Genomic DNA, 26,680 nt, shown 5'->3' with positions numbered 1-26,680 from the left:
ACGACGTCTACCAACCATCTTCACGGCCAACGGTGATGACTGCGTCTCCCAAAGCGTGCAGCTGCCGCCCTTCCGTCAGATCCCTGTTGTAGAGGCGTCCCTTGACAAAGTGGTTCAGCAGGACTTGCATAGCAGCACCTTTGGAGAAAAGGTTGTCTGCAGCTCCGCCCAATCCCGCATCTTCGAACGCCTGGTCGGTGGGCACGAAGAAAGTGTAGCCTAGAACAGTCAACAAACACAAAAAGTTGGCTAAGCATCGAGAACTCTAAGAGTACTAGGACAACCACACAAACAAAGTAAGAACAGAAAGATGTACATAAACAACAGTTTTTATGTATTGCTGTTTCTTTTTTATGTGCAACATCTTTGCTTTCAAATTACAGCATTTGGAGGGAGTAATATAGTGAACGCAACAGAAGTAATGGAACTGAAATGTTTAACAATAGTGCTACCATCTGTGGTGGATGGCAAGAACTAAAGTTTACAAAATCAAAGGGAAACTTTAAAGTATTAACGGTTCAATGAATTTTAACAAGATGGGCAGATTTTAATAAATTTCTTCGTCGAAAATCATGTCCAAAGCTGGCGTATTTTCTCAAGTCTTTTTCGGTTTTATCGAAGCCGTTTATAATAGTTTAATATTTCTGTCTGCTGATTGGATGCTTTGATAGTCGACGTAGTGAAAGTGCTATCATTTGCGTATGATGGTGGCAAGCCACGTTTACGATTCCGGCAGTGAGTTATAGCAGCGGGTGCGAAAAGTGAGTGAGTGATTCGTGTCCAGAAAAATATTGGAAAATATATTTTGTCTACCTATGTTTACAACACTCTGCATTGAATAGCATGAAATTATTGATACATGAATTCATTCCTGGAAGTTTTTTCTTAAGGTGAGCATTATTAAATCAGTTCTGTAATTGATATTATAATGCTGTTTTAAAATTTGAGGTCAATTCCTTTTCATGCCATGGTAATGAATATTTTTAAAGTTAATGCATAGGAAATTAATGAATTACAAAAAAAAAAAAATGTTGAAAATAGGAATAATAAACTATTTTCATTAAATATTAGAACTGCATGTGTTCAAATCAGTCAAATAAATGCCAGACTAATATTTTAATAACAAATTTGCTCATTACCTAGGTTATAGCTGTATCCAAATACATAGGGATGCATCCACAGCACGTACATCTCTACATTCCTAAGCAAATGTGTGATATCTACGAATATTCAGCAAAACGTAAATAACAACGACCAATTAAAAAAAAAAGTAGCGGAATACGTAGTTATAAATGTTACCAATCAAAATAAAATGGTTATTATGAATTCAAAATTACTAAAATACTTCAAATGAGCATAATATACACCTATAAGTTTAAAGTTCGCCTTTCGGTAATTTTTATTAATGTTTTCATTTGTCTCTACATCAGTTATCACTTACACTTATAATGTTTTAAACAAACCTCATGCCAAAAAACATAACTAATATTATATACAAACAAAATAATACACAATTCCGAAGCTAATGGATGTCGGGATGCATTAGTGGATGCGAGTGCAACATCCCTAGAACTTTTGATTTAGTGGACGGATAAGGGATGCATCTACATTGCTTGTGAGAATTCGGAAGAAACGCAAAGATAGCTCCGTCCACAACGATGCACTTTTATTGGATCCTTCAGCTAAGGGATCCATTAAGCTAGTGTTCAAGTACTGCACATATGTTACTAATCACTGGTGAGTACTGAAAGATTCACTCACAATTTTTTTAAAATTATGAACAGTTAAAAGTATTAAATGCAATATTCTATGATTTTCACACATTCTGCAATCTGGCACCAATGAAACCAATTACGTTAAGATGTATTTGGTTCTACTGTTAACCTTAGCCGGGATTTATAGTTTGCTAAGAGTTTATTGTTACTGTCTGTTTTCATTTCAGTACAGAGTTTTCTGTTTTATAATGTGTTACATTTCACATTTCGATAACCCGACAAAATTGCTAATCAAGCATGGCTGTGGTCCCACATACTTTTGGTGTAGTAAAGTCAGTCTAACAATTGTTTTAATGTTTACTACAGCCATCAGAGTCCATGCATAAAAGGCCTAAACCACCTCAATTTGTTCATGTCAAGATTACAATTAGAATTAAAGTCATATACACAGTAGCTAGTTTTTTTTTTTGATGACACGTGTTCAATTTTAATTTGTTTTATATTTTTTTAGCCCTCCTCTCTTCATCACTCCTTCCAAAAAATAAATCCTGTATCAGCCACCAACTACGAGTGTATAAATTAATGAATTATTGAAGGTTTTTACATCTCATTAACACTGAGGTCATTAGAGATGAATGAATGGCAAATCTGTGAAATGGTGCAGTAATGTAATGCATGAAGAAGAAAAAAACAGGAGCACCCCAAAAAAAAAAACCTATCGGGTTGGAGCAACGTCCACCGCGTTTCCGCACTTGTTCGAGATAGAACCCTTTGGCAAATGGACTTACCATTGTTGGAGGCACGTGGTTTGACTACTCTACCTCCTTCGCCTCCATAGTTACTGTGTGTGACAAGCCACATGAATTACATCAGAGAAATATCCAAGTAGAAGTGCTTGAGGGACTAACGCCCCTAATGCCTACCCTTGGCTTTTCTGATCACAACTTGATCTGGTAAAAATTTAATTTCCGTGAAAAAATTGCATATACGTTATTTTACGAAAACAAGGCACTCCCGCAGGAACAAAGCCAGGATTTATATAAAAAAAATTTTACGAGTATGCCTTCTTTAAACTTGAAATTCAAAAGAAAACTGATTGTGAAAATAAAATATCCTAGAATAGTAGACTTTTAGAACTCAAACTTTTGCACATAGAAATATAAGTAATTTTTGGCTTGAGAAAAAAAATTTACAATTTTATATTTTTATTTATTTGTATTTCAATACTTTGTTTCATGTCAATAGTTTGATTATTTTACCAAAACAAGTCATAAATACATGAAACACACTTGAAAAGTTTGTACGAAAGACACAGAAACACATGTGCAAAATGGCACTAAATATAGATTGCTTGGAAACACAATTCTTGCTCTTTTGTGTGCGAGATGTGTCAGGCTACAATCAGGGGAGAAAATGTGGGGGAAAAAATGCATAATGACAGCCTAGTCAGAGGATTACATTAATTCCTACCAAAAGAAATCTCTCCGTAACCTTACGTAGCTCAGTTGCACTTAATTTTCTTATTCTGTCCTTGGTTGCGTTTTCATTTTTAATCCTGGACGGGAGGGGTCTGGCCCCCACTGACTGCCGTCGCCGAAATCCTCACCTTTCCCCGTGATGAAGGGAGCGATGTCGGCCATGTTGAGGAACCGGGTGACGTGGGCGAAGCCCACCGGCTGCTTCTCGAGCGCGAGGAACGCGTGCGACAGGAACTGGGACCGCATCCAGGGGAAGGCGATCAGGGGCGCCGTCTCCTTGTCGCGGTTGTCGGCGTACAGGCGCGACACCACGTCGTCGTCCACGAACATCACCTCGCCGAGGAACATCATGTTGCCGCCGGCGACCGGCGTGTCCCCCTTCACCACTTGGACCCCGTTCACCGTCAGCAGCGAGCTGTTGTCTTCTGGGACAAACACGCCGGCGTATCGGCGACGTGTGGCAGGAACATCTACGTCCCTAGACTCAGGGGCGCAACAACAGGGGGGAAGGGGGGAAGGGTATTTTGCCCCCCCCCCTCTGAAAACCTTGAAGTGGGGGCAAACGGGGGCAAAGAAATTGCTGTGTAATCAATTTTTAGATAATAAAACTGCTTAGCACAATTTTCCACCTTGAAATACTAATTTTCCCGGGGGGAGGACGCCCGGACCAGACCGGCCCCCCCTCACCCCCCCCCCCCCCCCACGGAACCAATAGGGGGATCGATGATTCTTTATATAAAGGTATATTTCCCCCCCTTTGGAAATTTAGTTGTTGCGCCCCTGCCTAGACTAATGCATCTACAGAATTCAAGTAATCAATTCATTTTACCTCTTTTCATGAGATTGTAACGTCAGGCAACATTGGAAATTTTTCAGTTTGGGGGAAATACGGTTTTTAAAAAAAAACTTTAAACGGTTTACGACCTAGGTATTTGCTGAAAAATTGTACCAAAAACACATTTATAGACAAATTAGCTGAAGTACCCAGCGTGGCCTGGTTTAAGCACATCACAATATAATGAACATCAATACCGAGTTTCAAGTTTGTAGGACATACACTAGAAAAATGGGAAATTTGGATTCTTTTTTAAAGTCACATTGATTGCATAATCTCGGTACATCAATGCTACGCATAAGCAAACCGGGATGCCAATCTTCAGCTTCATTTTGTGGGAAGGCAGATAAACCCTAGGCACGACGTGATGGACGCACCAAACGATAGCACGTTACAAATTCAAGGCAACACCATATACTGACGAAGTCCTAAACTAAACTGTTATCAGAGCCTTTACTTTGCTAGCAGCCACGAACTTCACTAAGCGGATGGGTTTGGCCAAGGAGAAGGATAAGAAATTGCCGGACGTTACTATATGACTGTGTGGCAGACATAGAGAAATGACACAAACTCATTGTTTGTATGTATGACCTACCTCCTACGATTTTTCTATTATAAAACTTAATTTACCCCTTTTACACTCTCTTAGGGCTGGAATTTCATGATTATATATAGTACATATTTATCACTCTCCGACCCATAAACTATCTATTTGCATAAAATCATGTTGATCCGTTGCTCCATTGCAGCATGAAAGAAGGACAAACAGACATGCACATTTTTGCATTTATAATATTAGTAGGGATTTTAACTATGAGTGACTTTATTTCTTCTTAAGAAAATTAATTCTTGAAAGGGAAAAGAAATGAGATCCAAATAATCATAGGAATTAGAACATTTCAACAGAATTTTTTTTTATCGTGATGCATGTTAGGCCTGAACTGTTTGACTCAGTGGTTAGAAATTTCTTGCTAATGAGCCAAAAGTCCTGGGTTTTTTTCTCAACCAGGTTTGAAATTATTTGAACTGTGGAAAATTTTCTTCCTGGGTCTAGGACAAAAACGCTATGTCCATTCATCCTTTTAAAACAAAAGGTGCACTGTTGCTTGCACCCCACTTCTGCATTACGAGATGTATGCATGTCGGTATTACGGAATCATCATCAAAAAATGTAAATTGACAATTTATGCAGAAGTTTAATTAAGTCTGCAACTAGTTTAGAATCCCCATCTCTCTTTATGAAACATCAATGGCAAGCTTTTTTATTTTTCTACACCCTGCATCGAGTCAACGTGCACACACACTCCGTTGGTTCCTCATTTTTTTCGGAAGCGCTCGAACACTCACTCTTCTTGGCGAAAACCACCTCCCACCCGCCAAGAGTCGTTGCGCGCTGTCCCTCCTGGATGCCGTCCTGCCTAAGGTTGCCTTTCACAAAGTGGTTCACTATGATGGACTCGGTGAACTCGGGCACGGAGAATGGGTAGAATCCCCAGTCGATGGGGTGCCATCGCTGGAAGGCATGGTCCGTCGGCACGAAAACTGTGTACTCTTCATCTGCAAGCAGAGCACACAACATAACAACAACAACAACAACAACAACAACAACAACAACAACAACAACAACAACAACAACAACAACAACAACAACAATTAAAAAGAGACTGTAGTGTTTACACATAATATTTCTGTCCGACACAAATCATGTATCAATATGCAAATTTCCAGGTGGGGTTTTGGGGGGCGGGGGGGGGGGGGGGGGGGAATGCAGGAGGGAGGGGAAAATAGAAGCAACAAATGGTTGGTAAAGGTTATAAGGATTCAAGAATTAGGATCTACTCTTGAAAATTTTTAAAGCAGGGGATAAAAGACTCTTGCTTCGCAAGCACACACACTGTTCGAGTTAAATGGTCGCTTTTGCGACCGGTGCTTCAAAATACACTCACAATTTGATGATTCAATATTGTGAAGCAATAAACCAAACACAAATACATGCAGCTCCAGACTAGCTTATTTAACAGTAACTATTTTGTTAGCTCTTTGAGAATTTTCTCAGTGTCCACTGAAGTACCTACATGACAAAAAAGTAAAAACTTATCTTGAAAAGTGTGTAGGCCTATATGTTTTAACCTTATTGTTGTGTTTATTCTGCTGACACTTTTTTTCTTGCAGAGGATTACGTAAAAGTGAAATAACGAAAATAATGTTACTATAACGTGTGCAAAATATTATTTTTGTAAAAAAAACTGTTTCTTTAACTTTAAAACATCACTGAACATTAATTTTATCATGTAAAGAATATTACTGTGAATTAAAATTATACATTTTCAAAATAAAATATACAATAATAGCATTACAAGTTCAAATATTCTATCTAGCTCTGTGATGCATTATTTAATTTCAAAATAGAGGTTACAATTAAAAAGTTTAAGATACCTCAGACCAAAAATAAACTTTCATAGTGTGACAGGTGGTTTCATTTTGGAATCTGAGTTTACTCTGTACAGCAATCTAAGCGTGAGACACACTATAGCCATCAGCTTGCAAAACGAGGCCGAAAAAAATGGGGTGTGGCTGTGTCATTGACACGGCCGTGTGTTGTACGTGAATATGTGTACGTAACAGGTAATATTTTATATACAAAAAATAAAATACGCTATTTTATGTATTTTATAATCATGTTTGAACACCAAGAAATTGCATATAGGACGACATTATATATTTTTGATTATTTTTTTAATTAATTTAACACCATATATATTTATTGTAACTAATTTACACTAATGTTTTCTACATGCAATCGATAGATTTTGACGAAAGCTAACGATTGATATTCAGACGAACAAAAGTTATTCTCCGGGACAAAAGTTATTCTAAATGGAAATATCGAAACGCAGCAAAATGACCTCGAAATGGCGGCGCTCCCTCCCTCCACCGCGCGCAATTGCGTCACAATCCTCACTTGGCGTAACGAATTCTTTTGATTCTTTAGCTATCCAGCGGTGTAATTAAATTTTTTGATGGAGATGATAGATATGTAGCTGCAACCAGGGGCGCAACAACTAAATTTCACAAGGAGGAGGAGGGGGGGGGGCAATATTCCTTTTTATAAAGAATCATCGATTCCCCCTATTGAAGCGGGGGAGTCCTCCCCCGGGAAAATTTGTATTTCAAGGTGGAAAATGGTGCTATTTAAGCAGTTTTTTTTTATCTAAAAATTAATTACACAGCACTTTCTTTGCCCCCGTTTGCCCCCACTACAATGTTATCTTTAAAAGATTTGTGCAATGGGAGTGCATGACTTGATGTAAGTTTTTGGACATACGCCATTGCTAAGAACTTTCTCTGTTGAAGAAAGACTAATAAATAAAATAAATAAATAAAAATACCCAAAAAAGACAAAAAAACACACAAAATTAAGCAAACAATTGCTGTTGTCAACAAAGATATGAACACCACAATGTTCTCTTAGTACATTTTTCTTTGTTTTTCTTTGTTTGTTGACCATATTCCTGTTTCGGAATATTTTGTGGTGTTCATATCCTTGTTGACAACAGTATTATTTGCTTAATTTTGTGTGTTTTTTGTCTTTTTTTTGGGGTATTTTTATTTATTTATTTTATTTATTAGTTTTTCTTCAACAGAAATCTTACATCAAGCCCCACTACAATGTTTCAGGGGGGGGGGGGGGGGCAAAATACCCCTTGGTGTTGCGCCCCTGGCTGCAACACCAAACTGTAAACCCCCAATTTTTATCGATCATTGGTTTTTTTTTTATTGCCCCCCCCCCCCCCCCCCCCCCGCACTGTGGAAGCAATTTTTGAAGACGTATTCACGCACCGTCCCTCAGCAGGCGCGAGACGTTGGACCGCGACAGGAACTGCCGGAACACCTTGACGCCGCTCTTCAGGAAGGACAGCACCTGGCCCACGCTGCGCAGGAAGGCCGAGGAGGTGGAGTTCTTGGGGCGGGCGTCGTCGGGCGCCGTGATCCTGACCAAGGACTCGCCGACGGGCGGCGCGCTCGCCCCGGCCACCGCCAGGTCCTCCGGGAACAGGTAGTCGTCGAGCACCACGAGGATCCCGTGCGGCACCTCCACCCTCGGCTGCAGCACCTTCACCTTGTTGGCGTACAGCGTCCCTGTCGGCCCACGTCCTCGTCTCGTTCGAGCAGCTTGCTTGGCTCACGGGTCGTGGCCGCGTCCTTGGGCGGAAAATTCACCGACGTGTCGGTCGACATTGCAGGTCGCCATCGTCAGTTACCTACTTTAGGTACGTTTCTGTCGACATTGCAGGTCGCCATCGTCAGGGAGCAGTTTACCTACCGCGTCCTTGGCGAATAATTCACTGACGTTTCCGTCGACATTGCAGTCGCCATCGTCAGTTATCTACTACTGTAGGTAACTGACGATGGCGACTGCAATGTCGACAGAAACGTACCTAAAGTAGGTAACTGACGATGGCGACTGCAATGTCGACCGAAACGTCAGTGAATTATTCGCCAAGGACGCGGTAGGTAACTGCTCCCTGTAGGTACGTTTCTGTCGACATTGCAGTCGCCATCGTCAGTTATCTACGTAAGTAACTGACGATGGCGACTGCAATGTCGACCGACACGTCGGTGAATTTTTCGCCCAAGGACGCGGCTACAAACCCAGATACCAAGCTACTTCAGACAATGATGGCCGTGAAAGCCTGCGAACATTATTATTTTTTTTTTTAATTAGGTACAGCTGCCCTTCGGCAATTGAAAATGAAGATCCACGTGTATCTTCCCCCGCCTGGGGCATGGGTCTACATGGGATGTAAAAGGGACTGACATTCACAGGAGCCAGCTGTCACGAGATTTGACGAGACGGGGTGTGTGGAACGCTGGAGCACCCAGAGAAAACCCATAGGCTACGGCAACGCCCGCCACGTTTCCCACTTGCAAAAATCCGGGTTCGACCCCACCGGGATTCGAACCCCAAGTTCTAACCACACGCCTCTTTCGCCTATCCATTTTTTTTTTTTTTGGTAATTTGTTTGAAATAATTACACACATACAAAGCATCTGTCTTTCTCTCATTCTCTCTCACTATCTCTCTCTCTCAATACCTCTATCTCTCATTATCTCTCAATACCTCTATCTCTCATTATCTCTCAATACCTCTATCTCTCATTATCTCTCTATATATCTATATCCCTCTCTATCTCTATCTGCATCGATATCACTCTATCTCGCTTTTATATTTAATTCAACTATGGCGATTCACACTGTAAATTTTTTTTTTGTTTATGTTAACTTAGAAAGTTACAATATTTGCTAAAATGAGCCATCTCTTCATTTGTTATGAAAGACTGAAAGTGCTTAGAACGCACTGATAAATATGTTATTAATATTTCACATTAGTTGGTTTGGTTGCAGAATTACCAAAACATACATGAGGTTTTGACCAAGCTATTACTTGCACCAAAATAAAATAGTAGACATACTGTTTAGTATAGTTTTTGGTTTAATTACCATTTACAGCTCATAATACAAAATATAATTATAAATTTGATTCGGGTAATTTACGAGTACAGAAGAATTTTCCAAAAATAAAGTTGCCAAAATGTTTGTAACTAATAGGCAAGCTGAAGAATTTATGGAATATGAATGTTTATAACCTAAAGTGTGCCTACCAGTATTTTATTCACGTGTTTTATTCCAAGACGTTTACATTGCAAGTAGGCTACCCATACAGCACACAATCTTGCAGATAAATTTCACATCTGAACGTTAACTTCCTGAAACAATAACTTCCTGAAACAATGAAGAAAGTGTCATGTCAATAATAAAGTCAAAGTGAGAACGACCACAACACATTTAGGTGGCAAACATTGGTGGCTAATTCCTGGATATTATTTGACATCATGTTTAACAATATTCCCTACATTATGGCATTTTTTTTACAATTCTCCCTAGCGAGTTCCTTCCAATATATATAAAAAACTTCTAGCATCAGACTTTATACCACTACGGTTTGTTTTGTTATGCAATTTCTAACCATAGTGAGATCAACTTTAAAACAAAGACTCAGTCCATAGACTGATACCGGAATGACTGAAACACCTAAGTTTCTACAAAGTTACAGAAACATGTATTAAACATTGTTGCCGACTGAAACTCTATAATGTTCCTGCAACGTTGCGGAAACATGTCTGATAATGTTGCGTGCCGACTGAAATCATGTTATGTTCCAGCAACATTGCAGGAATGTACATGAAAAATTGTTTGCCGACTGAAACTCCGTAATGCTCCTGCGACACGTTGCGGGAACATGTCTGAAATGTGGCGTGCCTTAAATGGCCCGTCTACAATAGCAACGTCCTAAACTGTGTCCGAAGGACACTCGTCGCCGATTGGTCCACGTGACCCCTCTGACGTCATGCGTCAAGTGGGCGAAAGGCCCGAATCTACCTGGTCCGAAGACATTCGTCAAATTTGAACTTTTTTTGTCCCAACCTGTGTACCTACTTCGGACAAAGAAAAAAAAGAACAGAACACTCACGATATTTGAATTTCCGATTCCCGTTTGAAAACGCGGTGTTTGTTTTTTGTTACTGAAGGAAATTGAAGGTGTTGTAAGTCACTTATAACTTACATAACTTTCATAAGTTCAAACTACAAGGCATCAAAACAAAAAAAACATTTGGTTTGGCACATGTACTGCGCTCTGGTGACAACTTTAGAAATCAATACATTCGGACATCGGACATCGCAATTGTGGACAGGGAAGTTTTCGGTTGAGACAATGCGACGTCAATCGCATTCGGATAAGGACACGGACCACGCACAGGTTTCGGACTGTTGTAGACGGGGGGCTCTTTCACTCACCGTTGACGCTGCGCACGTGGACGGTCCTGCCGCCCAGCGTGGTGAAGGACAGGCCCGTGTTGAGGTTGAGGTTGAGCTTGACGCCGAGCACCATGTGGTCCAGCAGCAGCTTCTTCACCAGGTCGGGGCGGGTGAGCAGGCTGGAGGCGGGCGAGAACGTGTCGTTGCTGTTGACGGGCGCGAAGATGGTGAACGGCTCGTCTGGAACATAAAAAAGAAATTGGTTGTCTGTAAAGTCGGTTTACGGACGATAGTTTTAACGTGACGTCATAACAAAAACATTGGTGAAACGATTGCATACTTTTATGAATAAAATTGAATCATTTTTTAAATTGAATTATCACTATTTTGTATGGATACAAAGAAGGAGTGAAATGAAATTCTACAATTTAATTGATAAATTTACTTTTTTATTTTGCACCCATTAATTCAAATATGTTTATTACTTTAAACGAACAGATTATTTTAACTATAACTTTTATACGTGTTTGCTATTTAACTTCTTCCAATCTGTTTTTTTAGTCTGTTAAGGATAGGACGATGATAGGAAAAGTAGGAAACGAATGGGAGTGTTTCAAGTTTGATGTGCCTCGAAAAAGTCAAATCGATGGTTGTTCCAATCGAGTGGAAGAGAGATAGATGCGGGGCAAGCGTACAATGTGCGTAACGGGACAATGAGTCATCCTTTCGTGCGTGCAACCGGCGTTCATCGATTTATTAGACGTTGTCACGTATAAAAAAATAAATTACAACTATTGAAACACATTACACAAGATTGGCCAACCTCCGAAGAAGCTGACCTCCGTGGCGCTGTTGAATGTACGCCGGCTTTCGGTGTGAGGGGATCTCGGAGTTCCAAGTAGGTCATGGACGTAAATTTGTATTTGTCTTAATTAGTCACGAATCAATCACATAGTCAATGAAATGTCAAATAAATAATTGTAATTCAATATCTCAATAATAAGTCGTTAAAAGAAAGATGGTTGGCACGTTGGTAATGAAACAAGCCAATCACAAAATAAACAAATAGTTGGTTCAAGGGCTACCATGTAGAATGTCCTGGTTTCAAATCCCCGAAAAGGCATCAGCATGTGTGTGTGGCGTTTTTAATTGTAACATTTAATTGAGATTTGGTTTGTAAGCCATCAACTATGATACAATAAATGTCATCAAAATGTAATTTGTTATACCTACATTGAGCAAATTGTTGCACTACCCTAGCGAAATAACCATTTATTGGATGCTAGGAACAGTAACGGATACATACATACTTTTTTTTTTTCACAGGAGGATATTGAAAAAATGAAGAAAAATGCTGAACGCGCGTATTCAAAAATATTATCATTACTACTGACTCACTAACATATGGGCCTACAACAGCGGTAGGTGATGTGGCTTCTCACACTGTAACATACTGTCATCACTGATATTTTGAAAATTATTAATAACTTCGGAGGGGATATATCTCTCCCTGCCCTCCCCTCCATATACCACCCGGATGAGGGATAAAAAAAATGACAATTTCCATAATGCTGCATACAATTAAGTGACTTAGGTGGCAACCCTAAAAATTACATTGTATAAATCAACTAAAAGGTTTGTTTTATATACTCCTAATATGATAAAGTTTTAAAATCTGAATTTCCTTATCCAAAATTAAAAAACAAAAAAACAATCGAAATCACTCCATTTAGTTAATTTTTTTTACATTCTAGTTAACAAATACACATTTTCAAGTATAAAAAAACGAGATTTTCTAGAGGGAGAAAAATAGGGAGGATTAAACATTACTTTCTGACCTTGAGTTTTCGTTATGCTCCCACGCCCATCACCAGCACAATCCAAGCGTTCCTGGATCAGCCAATGAGAGTTACCGCTTGCTTTTTGTGTTCTGTTTGTGCGTTCATTTGTTTCAGTTTACAACAAGCATTGCTAGGTGATTCTGACACATAGGGAGAATGCTATCTCAAATATAAAATAATTACGAGGCAACCATTATCAATGTGAACGTTGTGGAATGTACCCATCACCTCACTCTACTCGATACCCGATAAGGCACAGGGTCCCGGTATGCCCCATTGCTTAACGCAGTGACACCATTCTCACTTGTGACGTAGGCACAAGGTGCAGAGGCATGACTCTAGGCGGACCGTCCAGAATATCTACAGCAGCGCCACAATGGCCGCCCTGGACGCGGGCGGAATAACAAGTAGACGACACTAAAAAAAGAACAACAACCGTTAAAAGTTATGGTTCACGTCGCAAGCTCAGTCACAAACACAGTGTTGGTTGTTACACTGTTATTTTTTTTATTTATATTGATGTGCAACATCTTGGCTCTCGGTACACGGCTGCAGTAATTTCGAGAACACGAAGGAAGTCAAGGAACGGAAATGTGGAACAGGCGGTGCTGCTATCTGTGGCGGACGGCGCGAACCAAAGTTCGCAAAGCCAAAGGGAAAGATGAGCAGTATTTTAATAAATTTCTTGTCGAAAATCAGATCTAATAAGGGGTTCCAGTAATTTTTTTTCAAGTCTTTTTCCGCTTTTATCAGAGTCTTTTCATTATATCGTTTAAAAAAAATTAAAGCCTGCAAATGGATTGATTCGATAGTCGACGGACGTAGCTGCTCCGGCAGCGAATTCTAGCGGCGGGTTCGGAAATTACGCGAGATTCACGTGTGGTCGAAAACACAATTTGCGTACATCTATCGTTATTTTAGAGAATTCTACGTTAAGTTTCGTGTTCATGAGTCGTATTAATAAGTTTGGTATGTCACCTGGTGTGCCCATGTGCGGGGTTTATGTTGCTACACGTGGGCCCGCCATTTTTGTGACATTTCCGTCCATCGTCTCCCGTTCGATTTCACGAAATTACTGCTACCAAATGACGTATACCGAGAGCTAAGATGTTTACACAGAAAAAAAAAATCGGAAGATGCATGAACGCGGATTATTATCCATGCGTCTCGTTAAGATTAGGTAATCTTAATATTAAGCTAAGTTCCCAATTTAAAAAAAAAAGATAGTGCATAACAGGCCATGCACACGACTTGTGCGAAGTCGGTTTACAATTGAAATCTTTCTGTTGATTTCAGCCAATGAAATTTCGCTTTGCATCCAACATTATGTTGGCGGTGTTAATTAGTAACTATATTAACTACCAAATCATTAACCAGTGACATCTGACTAGCAATTTGTGAGCATAGTTTTTCAACATATAAATAATAATTACATAAATAAAACTTTTTAGTTAACTATTCTAACCACGACACACATATTTAATTTAAAACTTTGCTTGCGACTTATAAGTAATAGCATTAATTAATTTTTAAAACATGATTTTTACACCCGAGCATTGTAGTATATCGACAATTTCTTGTCACGATATGATCGATAATTATAACCAGTTCTCTAGACCCGACAAAATGGCTGCATGCTTTAGACTCATTGGTTGTTGCGCCATGCGTCCGTAACAGAAATAAAGTATAATTATTCATTTCATTTCCACGCGCACAACACATCACACATGCACACGACAGTCCTATGCGCTATTGTGAATCAGTAGGTTCGAAAACATGGCGGTCAAATCTTGTGTGCAAGACCTACTGATACTGTTATTTTTTTTCGATTGTGCACTAAGCTTTAGTCTCGTTAAGGTTAGTTCTACTACAGGCCAGAAAGAAAACGGGTTTTCTAATGGGCGAGTTCGGCACAGGGAAAATTTCTGCCACTAGGAGCGCTAGTGCAGCAACGGCGGAACTTACTATCGTGTGTATGGGGGTGAGCGGGAGAAAACTCAATGGTTATGTGATTTCCATTTTCAGAAAATTGTAATTAACAGTCTTTAAAGGAAGAATATAGGACTATTAGCCTACAATAGTGGGGTTTTATGGTCAAGGCCTTTCCCACGTTCGCAACAATATTATATATGTTTGTGTTTTTCATTTTATTTTGTTCATCTTCGGGATCTTTATGTTACATTCTTTTCGAATGTGGAAGCAGTTAATTTTCTTATGTTAGCATCATACTTTCTACTATACCGATTTTAGCACACGTAGAAAAAAAAACATTAAGCATATTTCAAAACAAAATTTAAAATCACAAAGAGATAAATATTACGTATTCGTAATTCCAAAACTAAAACGTATTAGAAGGTTTAAAATATATTTAATATTTCAATTTAAAATTCGTAAACGTCCACCTAGATAACAATAAAACCAACGAATGTGTCGCGTTGGACGGACACCACTGCTATCTAGCGGCAGAACCATTTACTGTGCCAAACATTGAACATCGATCTTCCCAACCTGTAGTAGAATTATTAACCTTAAATCTCGTCTCACTCGGATTCAGTGAAAAAAAAAATTGTTGTCTGTAAAGTCGGTTTACGGACGATAGTTTAACGTGACGTCACAACAAAACAATGATGTAATGATTGCATAATTTTATGAATAAAAATTGATCATTTTTATTGAATTATCACTATTTTGTATAGATACAAAGAAGGAGTGAAATAAAAGCTACAATTTAATTGATAATTTTACTTTTATTTTCACTCATTAATTCAAATATGTTTATTACTTTAACGAACAGATTATTTTAACTATAACTCTTATACATGTTTGCTATTTAACTTTTGCCAATCTGTGTTATTCTGTTAATGATAGGACGATGATAGGAAAAGTAGGAAACGAACGGGAGTATTTCAAGTTTAATGTGCCTCGAAAAAGTCACATCGATGGTTGTTCCAATCGAGTGGAAGAGAGATAGATGCGGCGCAAGCGTACAATGAGCGTAACGGGACAATGAGTCATCCTTTTTCGTGCGTGCAGCCGACGTTCATAGATTTAATAGACGTCACGTAAAAAAAAAGCATGTTTCCCACGCATGCGTGGTGGCTTGTTCGAAACGAACGTCAGCGCCTCCCTTCAGCGGTTATGTTATCAGGTGGCGGACGCGAGCGAATGAGCGGATGCGAGACCGGACGCTGCCGTTACGTCACGCTCAACGAAAAGACGACCAGACAATGCCTCGCGTCAGCGAAGTCTTGTTTGCGAACTGCGAGAACCGTTCCGAGAAGTTTGGCGTCGTCATGTTTCACCCCCTTCGTCACGAGATGGTTAAAGAAGAGGAGGGGGTGGGGAGGATTATTTCCAGGAAATGAACCGACTTATAATGACGTCGGACTACAGGAGTAACTGGTGACATGAGCAGGGCCGGATTTAGAGGTCTGGAGCAGTCTGGAGGCCTCGGGGCAACATTGGAGCTGAGGCCCCCTGGCCCCAAATTATTTTCCAAATAAAATGAACAATTTTTTTCAGTCGAGTTTTCCAATAAATAATTTATTGTGAAACCAAATTATTAAAAAAACATACATAAATATAATCGGAGACAAGAATTATGTGAAATGAAATTTTAGTTTTAATGAATATTTCTGTTAATATTTAACAATAATATAATCATGTATGTACAAATTACTGTAGGTAAAGGTAAAACAGCGAAAAAAGAATATCAAAGGAAAAGATGTTTACTAGTGTTTACTTGTCGGAATTTGAAAGATATGTTTTCCGAAGTCTCTATTGTGAGGGCCCTCCGTTTGTTGGGGGCCCTCCGTTTGTGGAGGCCCCGGGGCTTTCGCCCCGGTTTCCCTCCCCTAAATCCGGCCCTGGACATGAGCGCCATTATTCCGGCAAGGACAACGAGCACCCAATTGAAATAAGATCCATGTTATCTGTTAAAGGAATTAGAATTGTTTAGATCGCTTCTTTTTTTTTCAGTCTGTTCTGCAGTTAGTTCATAATGTAAAACCGTTGGCAACGGATTTTTTAAAATACATTCTATCATCACACACTTTTAGAGTACATTACTTCATTTGTAGATTCATAGATGACAGTGTAGTCGGTGATTGTATGTGGGTACAGTAAAAAACAAAGTTGATTTTCCAGTATCTACGATATATGGTCGTTTGGTTATCATATCAGTTACATCTCTCTTCTAACGAACGCTCGTATAAAGCTAAATCTATACTAATTCGAGGCAAGCCGCCTCTCCTACCCCCCCCCCCCCCCCCCCCCCCACCACAATCCAAAAGAAAGGAGTTAAGAAGTCCCTCTCTTGCTCACTTTTACCTTTGAATATACCTATATATTCAAAGCTTTTACAAAGCGTGACCGTGTAACGGGTTTTGTCAAAACTACATCTTACGGGAAAAAATGTCTGTACATTTTAGAGTTTTCTGCTTGTTGTATGCATATAGGCCGAAATATGGGCAGCATTTGTATACAACGTAATTCAAGCACCGTATCCAGGGATGACGTGTCAGTTAACCCCATGCGCAAAACTCTTCCCCCCCTTCATAAACAACACCCTACCTCCTCAAAAAAAAATTGGTTGTCTGTAAAGTCGGTTTACGGACTATAGTTTAACGTGACAAACGTCATAACAAAACATTGATGAAATGATTGCATACTTTATTAATAAAATTGAATCATTTTTATTTTAATAATATAAGAATAAATACTTGATAAATTATACTAGTAATCAGATTTTTAAAATGCAAGAATAATTAACCTTTATTGCCGAAATTTTTGTTGTAATAAGCAATGAAAACCACATTAACTTTTCACTTCACTTTATGAACAGTCGAGTGGAAGTGAGATAGATGCGGCGCAAGCGTACAATGAGCGTAACGGGACACAGCGTAACGGAACAATGTGCGTAACGGGACGGGGCACTTTTTCGTGCGTGCAGCCGGCGTTCATCGATTAATTAGACGTTGTCACGTCAAAAAAAAAATCCGTGGTCCTACAGATATGCGGCCCTGGTCCCTATTGCAATATCTGGCCCTGCACACGGCATGTGATACAGATCACGCATTTCGACGTTGGGGATGGTGCGGTGGTCACGGTCAACGTACACCATCTCCCAAGGACATCTCGACGTTATAACCAAGGAGGCCAACAATTAGACACACTCCACGGAGCGCGCCGTGGGACAGAGAAACATTACCTGTACTCCGGTGCCACGGCCCTCCTGTCCAGATGCAAACGTCTCTTGTCATAGAGCTTCCTAAAATAAAATATTTCGTGAAAGAACTTTTGAAAAAAAAAATTATTGTCTGTAAAGTCGGTTTACGGACGATAGTTTAACGTGACGTCATAAGAAAACATTGATAAAATAATTGCATACTTTTATGAATAAAATTGAATCATTTTTATTGAATTATTAGTATTTTGTATGGATACAAAGAAGGAGTGAAATTAAATCTACAATTTAATTGATAAATTTACTTTTATTTGCACTCATTAATTCAAATATGTTTATTACTTTAACGAAGAGATTATTTTAACTATAACTTTTATACATGTTTGCTATTTAACTTCTTTCAATCTGTGTTATTCTGTTAAGGATAGGACGATGATAGGAAAAGTAGGAAACGAACGGGAGTGTTTCAAGTTTAATGTGCCTCGAAAAAGTCAAATCGATGGTTGTTCCAATCCAGTGGAAGAGAGATAGATGCGGCGCAAGCGTACAATGAGCGTAACGGGACAATGAGTCATCCTTTTTCGTGCGTGCAGCCGGCGTTCATCGATTTATTAGACGTTTTCACGTCAAAAAAACATTAACATGTCGTAGAACTTAGACCCCTAGTTGTATGTTTCTGTTTGATGCGTAAACATATTTGCTCTAGATATAAGGCATTTTGGTTGTAGTAATTTCGTGAGTGGAACGGAATTCAATTGTAACGGAAATGTGTAAGCACAATGTGTTACCATCTGTGGAAGAAACAGAAAACTTGAAAATATGGAAAACCCGCGATTAACTTTCGCGGATATCGGGGGATGTACTATGCCCGGCAGATATCTTGGCGTCTGAGCTCCCTAGTCCTGTCTTGGGGGGAGGGGAGGGCAAAGAGAAAGCGATACCCTATTGTCAAGGTCAGCGGCCACGTTTGTACTAGCAGAACAGAATACATTCGGCGCGTGACTTCCTACACTACGTAAGTCTGTTTCCACGTCCGTGGGGGCCCCAGGGCGGTAAGGCCTTTTGGCTAAGAGCGCTGGGTTACCAAACAAAAAGTGAGAAATCCTATGAATTGTACTTGTACTACGTAAGTGTAACATTGTGTAAATTGCAGTGGTTGTGCTCGACTATTTGTACTCATCTGTCAGGAAAAGTAACAAACTATTATCTAAATCTGCAACGTTTTACTTTGTCCCATTAAATATACTTACGGTGCCTGCTAATTATTATGCTAACCAAAATTAATTGAAATGTTAACTCAGTAATTAGCGAAAACCAGACACGATTTATTTTGGAAAACTAGGTCACTTAGTATGTAAAATAAATTAAAAAACTATTCTTCTCAATTCATTGTGTTCTCAAAGTTAATTAAAACAAAAGTCTTACAAGAAAAAGCAAACGACCAAAACATTACGCAATTGTAGATCTCCGCGTGAAAGCTAACTCACAGTTGATGACGCAGGAGCCAGTCTAGCACTTATCGTTCTCCGGTTTCTGTACCTAAAACGTTCCATTTAGCGCTGGATGTACATTTAAGTAAACATGGAGCTTGTTATGTTATATTTGCTGCTTTAACTTCATGTTAGTCGTTTAGGAAAGACCTGACTACCAAAGTTAATGGCATTTAAAAAATGCTTGTGTATGTGTGGCTTTATATTTTAATGCACCTATAATCGATTATTTATTATAAATGTAAATACAATTTGCATTGTACTTCCACTTTAGAATGCATATTATAACCTTCAAAACATCATATATATTATGTGATTTGTTTAATGTAAGTATGAAGTTCTCTTTCCATGATAATTGATTGTATTAGGTGACGAAAAACCAAATTAAGTTAAAATTAATTACTATTATTACTATTCTTATTACTTTCTCTAGGTACTCCCGTTTTCCCCGTTCTGTCATTTCGTCAACGCTTCATACTCATCATTTCTCCACAATAGGCTATCAAGACCTTACTTGTTAATAGCCGCCCAACTCACACACACCCTAACTACCCAAATATTTTACTCCACTATACACTACGTAACAGTAACGTAGTAAAGATATATTTTCATTGTTTATTAAATACTTAAAATATCTGTTTTTTTCCTGGCGTAGTCTGTGGGTCATGTGGTTGTTCTTTGCTGACTTTACGAATCCTGACTGGACCGTTCACTCACACCCGTGTACTTCGCTGCTCTTGCCGTCTGTCTCTGTAAAGGCTCGATCAGACATTTATTTTTCGCTTCTTCATCACAAAACTGCATCACGGTTTTTATGTCCCGCTCTCCGCTATGTATCACTTTACCGCGCCTCTGCGAGCTGCCACCTTCGCCTTCTATTTTCGGGTATACACTGAAGGGCGATATTTTCCTAACAGCCACTACACGGCTCTCGGCTACGTGTCGCCTGCTTACCCCCTCTTCATTCTCCGGTCCCGCTGTCCCCGCACCCCCGCGCTGAGACACGCCAAGATAACTGCCGGCCACAGTATACCAAGCGTGTTGGTGTGCCAAAATGAACTACCGTTTAGTAATTTATAGTCATAAAAAAGGAAAAAAATGACAAGTTAAAACATACGCATTACAAAATTGACGATCCTTAGTTAAAATTGAAATGTAGTAATAGCGCAGCATTATTTTAAAGAAATTTACGTTAAATTTGGTGTCCGAGTTTCGTATTATAAGATTATTTGCAACATGAGAAATCACGAATTTTCTAGTCATCCACGTTAGATGTTCACACATCACTGGCGAGTACTAAATGACTAGCTCACTTTTTTTTTCTATTCAGCCGGATCTGTTATTTATATATTTAATTAAAAATTTCAGCTCAACATAGCAGAAGACAGGGCTTAAAAAATTTCCTGAATAACCATTGTTCCACCAGGTTTACTATCGTTATCATTGTCGTCATCCGGATGATGTAATCAATACATTTTCTCATGTCGTTGTGGCAAGCAAACTGTTAAAAGTGTCCCGCCTAGTCAGGTGTGTAGTTGTGTTAATGAAGCTAAATTATAGGTGCGCCTCTAAGCGCAGCGCAAGGCTCTGAACTGTCGCGCAGTCTTCTCGTCGTGCGTAGGACCTTTGAATATATATATTCAAAGGTAGGACAACTGTGAAAAATGAACGGTGACTGTTACATTAGATGGCGGAGAAATGCAAGGCCCCTGGATGCTTTCAAAAGATCTTTACCGGGCGTTTCATGCCTAAAAATTACTCTCAAAACACACGCTTGTGCCCCTTTCACTCTACTAAAAATACAGTTTACAAACGAAATACTAAATACAAAGAAAAAAAAGGAAGGGAAAAAAACCAGAACCACCCATCCACCCGCAGCGCATTCTTAAATCATTTCCGTAAGCAAAAACTACTGGGATATATTTAGCAGTTTTACAATCGCGTTGTTTCTCCTGAAGCTCTGCGCATCGTTGTGTGTTCAGCAAGTGTGAGTTTATTGCGACCACGGTTTTAAAAAGGCGCTATTCTTAGTTTGCGGAGTTCTGGTCACACGTGCGCGGTGGATCTCTAGGTACAACATTAATGAATAAATGAATGGATTAGATGAAGTCTTATTCGCCGATTGCTGATATGGTGATAGCTGATCCGTTGGTTGGTAATTTTTCATTGCCAACAAGCCCGTACAGGGAAAAGGATTGGGGGGTTTATAAATAACAGACGCAAAGTTATAGGTGCGAACAGAGGCACGCAAATTAGAATTCCGCGCGTATCTAACGCGGCTGTCTCCCGTGTGGCGCTGTTGTTACTAACCACGCATGTTGCGTGTCACGGCCCGAACGCCAGTTGACGCCTGTCTAGCCACGGAACGTGACTTTCTGAAAGTACACCTGGCGTCGGCATCAGCCCCTAGTGGCAAGAACTCCCAGTTTTCCGTAGTCTAGGACCGAGACGTATGGAGAGCATCGGCCGATGGAGTGGAAGAGAGATAGATGCGTCACAAGCCGATGGTGCCTCTCTATCGCTTGTTCCGCGCTCTCGCTCGGCTCAGGCGGAACGTGACAATGAGTCATGCTTTTTTCGTGCGTGCAGCCGGCGTTCATCGATTTATAAGACGTTATCACGTCAAAAAAAAAATTTTTTTTAATAATAGCTAGGATGTTTTGAGTCCCTTCAACACTTCTTTACTGCTATAAACTTCGATGGATTGCAGCGAGCGTTCTTCAGTCCACTCCATGTTTTAAACTGAGCCACTTCCACGCAATCATCCCGTACAGATGATGTGCTAGGATGATGCGCAAACGTAACAACGCTGGGAAATACAAGCGATGCCACGCTCCGACGCCACTACGTCACGACGTTGCAATTACGGCGAGGCGTCCAAAAAATATGACACGAGAGATAGCGTCGAGTCAAGGTGGGCCATCCGTATGTTTGCAAACGACCGTAACGTAGGCCAGCGGTAGGGTAACCAAAAAAAAAAAAAAAAAAAATGCGCGCGTGTGAACGAGACTCTCGTTGCAGGGTCGCGAGTCAAAACTTCACAACCAAGATACGCGACGGGGCTCGATCGATCCGTCATCTGTGCGGTCTCTCGCCGTCACATCTGAGGAAGTCACGGCTCGACGAAAGAACCAGCGTGAACGAGTGGTCATGGCCCTATCATTCCATTACGGGCCCTCTACCCACGCCCCCCCCCCCCCCCTTTTATTGTATTATTACAAAATATTTCTTGGCAATTGGTTTCAAAAGGAATCTTTTCGTAAAATAACGGATTTTTTTTTTATTCTGTGCACACAAGAGCTTCTTGCGAATACTCGCTTCAACTTCCAACTTTTTTTCCCCCGCTTCCTTAAAGTTCCTTGTAATGAAAACTTTCGCGATTAGGAAAGTTCGCGCCTGGAGATGGGATGTAAATCACACCCCAACGCGATCACCAAGATTGCAAATCGTGATAATTACCACTCAGCGTAGAAGCGTTATATATATTCAATGGTAGAAGCGAGGTCTGACCGAAATGAGAGGAAAAGAAAAGAAAAATTGCTGCGAAACGTTAATACTTCGCTCAGAGCTCGTTTTGAGTATATGCTATGCATGGCCTCAACATTCGATTACGGGCCCTGGTCCCAGGATCGGAGACCGCCCCCAATTTTACAGTCATGTGCTACATTATAATTTCATGGTTATTTCTTACCTACACTCTTTTTAAAATGTTATTTAACCTGAAAATACATGGCATAGTTATGGTTACCTACTATTTTATAAGTCCAAACTAAGATTTATTAAAAATATATATTTCACTTTAAAATAACCGCAGCGAGTATGTATATTTAATTCACACACTGAGATGAAAATGAAAATAGTTACAGAAAAAATAATATTAGGATATATGTAAATCATAGACACTGACTACAAAATAAGACTGCTTGGCACACAACACACGCAATGACAATAACTACCAGCACAAATTTTATTAAACGAATATCATTAATATCTATTTTAAATTTTAACATATAATTAGCTGCAGGTGTAGAATTTTCTAAAATTTCATCGGATGAAAAATTATCTATATGTCTTTCTAATTTGTAAAAAATTACAATAGTTCAACATGGGCTCTGGACCCAGGGGTCCACCCAGCCCAACCCTTGTGGGGGCCATGCAAGTGGTGTGTCATTATTCTTCATTTTTCGGCCCAATTAAACACAGAAAAAAAATTCAAATTCCGTCGGATGCATTCTTGTAAAGTTCTCGCACAGTCCACTCACTGCCTGAAACTTCAAATAAGAAAAAAAACTCAACCATCTTACAGCTATCTCCTACTCGTATATGCCTTTGACATCCCCCGATGAGAGGATTTTCTCTTCTTTCTTCTTTCAAGCTAGAGGTGTAAACAAATGAAGGCGGCCGCTGCCATTTGTTTTTGATACGGATACGCTGCAACGGACGAATGACGTGGTGGGAATTTCCAACATCGATGCACCGTGTCGTGTTCGCAGGGTTATACGTAACGACCACACGCAACTAACTTCTCCTGCGTTTGACCGAGGCAAGAAACGCAATAACGCAAAAAAAGGAACGCACGACGCAACAAGTTCGATAACGACACTTCTTTTAAATACTCGTTTACGAACTACGCACCACGCAAAAACCCGACGCAAGCGTCAACCAGTGTATCGGCTTAAGTTTCCGCCTTCCATATTTGAGGTTGAGTGTTCCGAAAACACCTAGAAAGACTTTATGCTGTTCACAGGTCATAATGTTGTTTTTTGTTATCATGTACATCATGCTTTCAATTGAAAATTGCGCACAGTGAAAGAAAATAATACTTTTAAATAGAATTACTCACGATTTAATACTATTTTCGCTGTTGGGACTACGCTAAGCAACGCTAGGTGTCCCCCCCCCCCCCCCCTTACAGACCAATAGCGCTAGACCACCCCCCACCACCCCGATAGACCCAGCCCCAATGGCGGCTTCAGGATGACTTTTCGGGAGGGGCTATCGCACAAAGAAAGGTCATAGTTGCAAAAAATGAAAGTGGTCAGATATTGGCCTTGGGGTATTATTTACAAATTACAGGTTTCAAATACAGAACCTTAGTAGCTCCATGCAACTTTTGATGAGATAAAAGTTTAACATACGAAATTAAATATTTAAGTAAACATAAATATACACTAATCAATAAAATTGGTCTCGGGAGGGGCTATCGCCCCCACCACCCCCCTTCTGGAGCCGCGCTTGTCCAGCCCCCCCCCCCCCCCCCCCACCCAACTTTACCAACCCTTTGCGAAACCAGTTAACTTCAATCAACAAAACACGCCGTCAACAGGAAGGCCTGGTCACAATCTGCAGTCGCTGACCTCGCTCGGCATTCCTTCTGAGTCATGCTTTAAAAAAAAATGTAGATTGGAACGACGCAATGATTCGCCGACCGGCCGACACACAAACAGTTTGATTACGGAGAAGCGAAGCCTAATGGACTCTGGGCGGATCCAACCACGAGGGACACGCGTGCCGTGGGTTTTTTTTTCCTCCTCAATTACAATCAGACGAAGCAATAGTATCAGTATTATTGTAAATGAACTTCAAAAAATGTTTCTTTACATTATCCTGGAATATATGTACTGCATTTAACTGTTTACCCTTGAAATAATAAAAACTTTGTATACATAATAATAATAATACTTTTGTATTAAAAAAATTACTTAGCACTTTTAACTCCTATGCAATTCTTAGGGAATATAGAAAAAACAATCTGTATGAATGAGAGTTTTGCATTAAAGGGGTTTTTAATTAATGTGGTTTCACTGCACATACTCAGCTGCCGAGTACGTTCTTTAAATGATTCATGCAATGGTTAATTTTGATTTAATGCAGTTTTTTTGGACATACGCCATTGCAATTTTGCTCTATATGTCATGGAAAAATTCCGAAAGTAAAAACCAAAATTAACAATTTTTTTTATTTTTTTTATTTTCTGAATTTTTCCATGACAGACAGTGCAAAACTGCAATGGCGTATGTCCAAAAAAAAAAAAAACTTCATTAAATCAGCTGCCGAGCATCAGGTAGGTATCTCAGCTGCTGGCACCGGTATAAGGAATGCGGAGCGCATTCTTTAGCCTTCGTGGCGGCGAACACTTTTGAGTGCATAAGAGAGGGAGGGGGGGGAAGGTTGACCCACTTCCAAGCCGGTGCGTCAGCTGTTGACTCACCCCGGCTGACTCAAACAGGAGCTCCGTCTCTGCTTTTTTTCCCCCCATGAGCTTTCAGGTAACCTCCCAAGGTCATCGCCTACCTATCATCATCCTCTGCGTTTCTCTGGCGCGCTGCGTCTTGGAGTTAGTCGCCTTTCTCCCGTTTTTTTTTGTTCTTTTTTGCATCCTCGATGGTCGCGTTCCCTTGCGTTCCTTCCTAGTGGCCCGCCTCGTCAGGGGTGTACGTGTGTTGGTAAGGCGGGATGATAAGCGCGACGCTCGCTGGTGCTCCTAGCGCGGTGTCGCCTCTAAGAGCACAGCTATGAACTGGCGCGCAGTCTTCTCGTCGTGCATTGGGCAACTATGGCATTTGAGCGAAGACCGTAACATTATATGGCCGAGAAATTAAGATAAAGGTGTAATGCAAGTCCCTGAAGTGCTTTCAAGAATCTCTACCGGTCGTTTTATACCTTTAAAAAAAACTCTGAAAACACAGTTTAAAAACTTAATCCGGAATGAAAACAACTTGCGGCCCCTCAGCGAATTCCTAAATGCTTTTCGTTAGCAGGCCCTCTCGGAACATCTTGAGCAGTTTTTTCTAATAGCGTTGTTTTTTCCTGAAGCTCTGCGCAACGCGTGTGTGTCCTGGTTTTTTTATGTTGCGCCATTGTTTCTAGCGCCGAACGAAGGTCATCGCGAGATGAACTTTGGTTCATAACGATGATCTCTGTGATCGACATGGCCCGAGCACACGCAACCGAAATCTGTACGGTTTTCATGCAGTTTATTGAGGAACACTCTCGGAAGTTTAGACGTAAGGTTGCAAAATGCATCGTCCAATGTCGCCAACGATTCAACAAACACAGCCGATTATGTGTATGTTTATTGTTTGTAACTACGTAGGTATCTGCTGTATTCCTGTTTTCAGTTCTTTTAATTTTTAAAAAAATTATTTACGTTTGTATGTTTATGTTTTTTTATTAGTGTCTGGATTTTAGTTCTTAAGCTATTAGTTTAGGTTAGTTTGGTATAAGTTTATGAAGTATGTTTTATTTAAGTAGTTTGAAGTACTATGGTTAAGTGTAAGCTTTGAATATATATACTGTATAGAATTCGCCAGCCCA

The 26,680-nt window shown here is 40.0% G+C and overlaps 1 protein-coding gene across 2 annotated transcripts in view; it reads right to left on the bottom strand.

The window, feature by feature from the left end:
* The window catches only part of LOC134534960 (uncharacterized), a 56,803-nt gene that overhangs the window by 4,230 nt on the left and 25,893 nt on the right, over nt 1–26,680 (bottom strand). The window contains exons 2-6 of one of the 2 annotated variants that reach the window (XM_063373720.1): nt 10,887–11,087; nt 7,869–8,168; nt 5,376–5,585; nt 3,322–3,618; nt 16–219 (exon numbers count right to left, since the gene is read on the bottom strand). In XM_063373720.1, the coding sequence (XP_063229790.1) occupies nt 16–219; nt 3,322–3,618; nt 5,376–5,585; nt 7,869–8,168; nt 10,887–11,087 (1,212 nt within the window). The remainder of the gene's footprint in view (nt 1–15; nt 220–3,321; nt 3,619–5,375; nt 5,586–7,868; nt 8,169–10,886; nt 11,088–26,680) is intronic. The other variant, XM_063373721.1, reaches the window with a different exon arrangement.

The sequence above is a fragment of the Bacillus rossius genome, chromosome 8 (assembly GCF_032445375.1).
Source record: "Bacillus rossius redtenbacheri isolate Brsri chromosome 8, Brsri_v3, whole genome shotgun sequence".
Classification (NCBI taxonomy): domain Eukaryota; kingdom Metazoa; phylum Arthropoda; class Insecta; order Phasmatodea; family Bacillidae; genus Bacillus; species Bacillus rossius.
The sequence above is the reverse complement of the archived record's forward strand: the minus strand, read 5'-3'. Positions and strand labels throughout refer to the sequence as shown.